This window comes from Durio zibethinus, chromosome 14 (assembly GCF_047325235.1).
Source record: "Durio zibethinus cultivar Kanyao isolate XHJ-2024 chromosome 14, ASM4732523v1, whole genome shotgun sequence".
Taxonomy (NCBI): domain Eukaryota; kingdom Viridiplantae; phylum Streptophyta; class Magnoliopsida; order Malvales; family Malvaceae; genus Durio; species Durio zibethinus.
In genome coordinates this window covers 20,898,601-20,904,043 of record NC_143175.1, presented here as the reverse complement: position 1 = coordinate 20,904,043, position 5,443 = coordinate 20,898,601, and the positions used below count along the sequence as shown (strand labels likewise).

The window sequence follows — 5,443 nt, the reverse complement described above, 5'->3', positions numbered from 1 at the left end:
CATTCACCATCGATAAAGTTTTTAAACTCTTTAAAAGAGATTAGTAAAATTATATAAAAAATTTAAAATTTAATTCAATTGATTTATATAAATTTTTTTAAGAGTTAATATTTAATAAATTTAAACTTTAAATATTTGTACTTGTTATTTGCTTTCTCATTTCTAATTTATAACTTTTTTTTTATAAAAGAATTGACATATTTTTAAGATATATTCAAAATAATTAAAAAATTAATGTAACAAAAAAATACATTTATCAATTTTTTAACTCCATTTTGTGGAGTTTAAAAATTCTTTAAAAAATTATAGAAAATAAATTCTTGACTTAGTATGCATCGAAGTGAATAATCTTGGGGTCTTATCAATACTAGCTCGGTCGAGTGAGACGGTTAGGCACTCAAGTTGCATGGCGCTCCTTGAGACACATCCTTTGCCTATTCATAGCCCCTCAGGCTAGTACCAGATTATATTTACAAGCGGCCAATCAGTTCTTGATTTAATAGTAAGGAAAATGTTTTAGAATTTTAAGATTTTATAAGATTATATTTACAAGCGGCCAATGAGTTTTTGATTTAGTAGTAAGAAAAAGATTTTAGAATTTTAAAATTTTAGATCCAAATTATATTGTGTGAATTTATTTCAATATTATGTTGAATTTTTTTTATTAGGTAATATTTGATGAGTAAATATTCATTTATATTAGTGTAAATTTTTTTGAGTTTTTTTTATCAAAATTAAGTGTATGACTCATTTAAATGAAAATAATATTTTTAAATTTAATAATTTTGATTCAAGAGTTCAAAAAAGTGTAAGAGTTATCTAAATGGATTCCTTTTCATACTTATCATAATTATAACTTATACTTTTAATTTCATAGAAAAAAATTATATTTATAAGTAAAAACATATATTATTATATCATATATTATCAAACAATTTCAATTTGGAGTATTCTACCTATAATTATTTTATTATAATATTATAATTATCTAATCATAATAAAAAATTATGTAAGAGTTTATTATTTATAAGTGTGGATTTTATATAAAATTTTAATGATCCTCGTATAATTTTAAATTATAATTGGTTAATTGTAATATAATCATTATAGATAATATGTTCTTATTTCAACATATATGATATAATTATTATATCATATCATGTATCAAATTTTAATAAACAAATTAAAAATATATAAAAATTAATAAAATTTTGATCAAATCTACTGAAATTGGTTTCATTGATCATGTGCAAGCCCTTTGATATTAGATTTTATGTATAATTTAATTTCGGAAAAGGTTTTAAAAATTTTAATTTCATACAAAGAAATATTTGCTTGAAAAAGTAACCTTTCAAAGCTTTCTACCATTAAAAATAGCAACCAAATCAATATAGTGGAAATTATACGGTTGTATTTCTTTTATTTATTTGTGTATTTTGCTCGAATGAAATTGTTGCAAATGGATAGATATAAAATGGACAAACAGTGATATTACTATACTAACAATACATGAACAGTGCAGATATTATACTAACAGTATATGAACAGTGCATGGATATTTGTGCCAATAACTATGGTTAAAGAAGTTGGAGAATTCCCATAATCCACGTCATAGTCATGGAAGTCAAGAACATGCCGTGCTAAAATTGGAGTCATTTTATCCAAATATTAGGTTTAATATTTGTCCTTTTTATTTGAAGATTCAAGATCGTTTGTCTCTTACCTAAATAATAATAAATAAAAGAAAAAGTGGTGTTACTTTGTGTATGCTACTTGCTAGCTAATAGTAATTCCATTTGTAGAAAGGCTCAAAATGAATTAATGTAATTCGTGTAAGCATAGCAATAAAAAAAAAAAAAACTATTCCTTCGTTTTTAATGTGAACCCATAGGCCAGAATTAAATTAGAAGACTAGTTGACTATCGTGCGAAAGGAACTGGCACAAGCCGCAGTTGAATTTTCCCGATCTATGAGGACCAAGACTTTTGAAAGGTTACTAAGAGAAGGTCCAGTTGAATGACGAAATCTAGATGGTGTTAGGGGAAGATTTTGTTTTTTTCTTTTTCCGTGACATAATTTTCCATGGAGCAATTAATTCACTTGGAAAATGTAAGTGGTGGGGATCCTTTTCATGTCTATATAAGGTCTAGAAAGTAGGGGTTTTGGCAATAGAGTTTCGGCCTTCCTTCAATTCTTCTCTTTTCTTTTGTATCGTCTCTCTATGTCTCTCATGGGGAAATCCTATTTAGCCGGTAACTTTGGTTTTATGGCTTCAACATTGCTGCTGTTTGGCCTGCTAATGGCATCCCTAGATATCTCAAGTACTCTCTCTCTCTCTCTCTCTCTCTCTCTCTCTCTCTCTCTCTCTCTCTCTCTCTAAATAATATTAATGGTCCAGTAATCCGGTTTTCTTCGTTATCTAAAAAATCATTTTTAATCACATTTATAAGTATGGATTCTACTATTCATGATTGAATCCTACATGAATGATGATAATAACAAGTGCACTAAAAATAATGAACACAAAAATGATAGAAAGGAGCTCAATCCACATATATTAAAGTAGGTGTGGTACATTAAATGGAATAAAACTTAAAATTTTGTAATAATAGAATGAGGTAGGAATATGAAGGAATAGTTATTATAGTTTATGGAAAGGAATAGCTATTGTGGACATATTCCTGTGTTTGGTTGCACTAGTGGCATAATTTGTTGATGTAACACATTCTTATTTTTAAGCTCTTGTTACATCTAATGCAGGTGCTCAAATAGGTGTTTGTTATGGAATGCTTGGCAACAACTTACCTCCAAGGCCAGAAGTTATAGCTCTCTTCAACCAGAGAAACATCAGAAGAATGAGACTCTATGATCCAGACCAAGCTGCTCTCCGAGCTCTGGGAGGCTCCAACATTGAGCTGATGCTAGGGGTTCCAAATACCGATCTTCAGCGTGTCGCTGCCAATCAAGCCAATGCAAACACTTGGGTCCAGAACAATGTTAGAAACTATGGCAACGTTAAATTCCGCCACATTGCTGTTGGAAATGAAGTCAAACCTTCGGATCCGGTGGCACGATTTCTAGTCCCTGCCATGCAAAACATTCGCAATGCAATTGTTGCAGCTGGCCTAGGGAACCAAATCAAAGTTTCCACAGCAATCGACACAGGGACGCTGGGAGAATCTTTTCCTCCATCAAAGGGGTCTTTTAGGTCTGAATACAGGCCACTTCTCGATCCCATCATTCGCTTCCTGGTGAACAACCAAGTCCCGTTACTTGTTAACTTGTACCCCTATTTCAGCTACGATGGCAACCCGGCTATCAACCTGGATTATGCTCTGTTCAGATCTCAAAATCCTGTCGTCTCAGATCCTCCCTTGCAATACCGTAACCTTTTTGATGCCATCTTGGATGCTGTTTACGCTGCCCTGAACAAGGCTGGTGGCGCTTCTTTGGAGATTGTTGTGTCGGAGAGTGGATGGCCATCCGCTGGAGGTGGGGCACGGGCAGCAGCCAATATTGATAATGCAAGAACTTATAACCAGAATTTGATCCAGCATGTGAAAGGAGGTACTCCAAAGAAGCCTGGAAAGCCTATAGAAACTTATATTTTTGCCATGTTTGATGAGAATAACAAACGGGGCGACGAAATTGAAAGACACTGGGGACTGTTTCTTCCAAATAAGCAGCCTAAATACCCAATCAATTTTAACTAAATGGAGCTGCTGATTAAAATCTGTAAGAGAAGGGCATTTCAGCCATGCTATATTATATTTAGCGAAATAAGAGCATAGTGCTTATGTCACGGGTCGAGACTTAAGCTCCGAACCCGCGCGACTCCGAGACCCGAGCATTCACCCTTCCGGCGTCCCAGATCAGCCTTCCGCCACGGTTCACACCCTTTTGAGGTATTGTCCGCTCTGGCCCCCTTGACCTCACGGTTTTGTCCTATAAAAGGCGCCTCACAAGGCGGGGATGGTGTGAACCCTTTTATACCCCAGGGACCTTCCTATTATGTTCGATGTGGGATTCAGGACTCCCCCTTAGGTCCGTGACATTCTCCCGCACCCAACCTCGTGACGCCCTCGTCAAGGAGGCCGGCCACCCTGCCTACCTCCCTCGAGGCGCTCGACGTGGATCGAACGGTTTATGGCTGGCTCTAATACCACTTGTCACGGGTCGAGACTCAAAATCCGAACCCGTGTGGCTCCGGGACCCGGGCATTCACCCTTCCGGCATCCCAGATCAGCCTTCCGTCACAGTTCACACCCTTGTGAGGTATTGTCCGCTCTGGTCCCCTTGGCCTCACGGTTTTGTCCTACAAAAAGCGCCTCACAAGGTGGAGATGGTGTGAACTTTTTTATACCCCAGGGACCCTCTTATTATGTTCGATATGGGATTCATGACTCCCCCTTAGGTCCGTGACATTCTCCTGCACCCAACCTCGTGACGCCCTCGTCACGGAGGCCGGCCACCCTGCCTACCTCCCTCGAGGTGCTTGGCGTGGATCGAACGGTTTAGGGCTGGCTCTGATACCACTTGTCACGGGTCGAGACTTAAGCTCCGAACTCGCGCGGCTCCGGGACCCGGGCATTCACCCTTCCGGCGTTCCAGATCAGCCTTCCGCCACGGTTCACACCCTTGTGAGGTATTGTCCGCTCTGACCCCCTTGACCTCACGGTTTTGTCCTACAAAAGGCGCCTCACAAGGCGGAGATGGTGTGAACCCTTTTATACCCTAGGGACCTTCCTATTATGTTCGATGTGGGATTCAGGACTCCCCTTAAGTCCGTGACACTTATCCCTGCTTAAGGGAGAGCAAAATAAGCGTATACCGGCTGCTAGAAAATATTCAAAATAATAAAACTCACAGGATTTACACGTTACATGTGATGAAAAGTTGTGTCTACTCTTTACTTCAAAAAAAAAAAAAAAAGTGTTTACTCTTATTTGTTACGAGTTCTGTCTTTGAAAAGAGATCTATTTAAATCAAAATTAAAAAAAAAAAAATTTACGTTGAATCAAGTTTGTACGCATGTGGAACAATACATGCAAGAGCCCATAACAATTTTCTTTAACTCAAATCACCTTTTATTATGTTTATCGTAGAAAACTTTGTTAAAATAACAAAATATCAATAGGATCGAACCTAAATGAAAATGTTTTTCTTTAAATATTAAATAGAAAAGAAAGAAAATATATAATGTAACTATGAAATTTTAGATAATAAATTTTTTTGTTAGAGCTTTAGATGAACATCCAATTTAAAATCAATTAATAACAAGTAGAGTGATTATTGTTATACTTTTGTGTCCAAAATACTTCCAATTTAATATATGTGAGATTTACTTTATTTTAAGTATAATATTTTCTCTCATGTGTAACATAATGGATTTATCATGTGGCCTGAACTTCATGTTTGTAAATATAATAATCTTTATCATGTG

At 35.7% G+C, this 5,443-nt stretch overlaps 1 protein-coding gene across 1 annotated transcript; it reads left to right on the top strand.

The window, feature by feature from the left end:
* Positions 1-2,167: 2,167 nt before the first annotated feature.
* LOC111294062 (glucan endo-1,3-beta-glucosidase, basic isoform-like) lies at positions 2,168-5,017 on the top strand. Its single transcript, XM_022887231.2, has 2 exons — positions 2,168-2,321; positions 2,761-5,017. Exons 1-2 carry the CDS (start codon positions 2,222-2,224, stop codon positions 3,711-3,713), a joined length of 1,053 nt encoding a protein of 350 aa, XP_022742966.2. The 5' UTR covers positions 2,168-2,221; the 3' UTR covers positions 3,714-5,017.
* Positions 5,018-5,443: the final 426 nt, after the last annotated feature.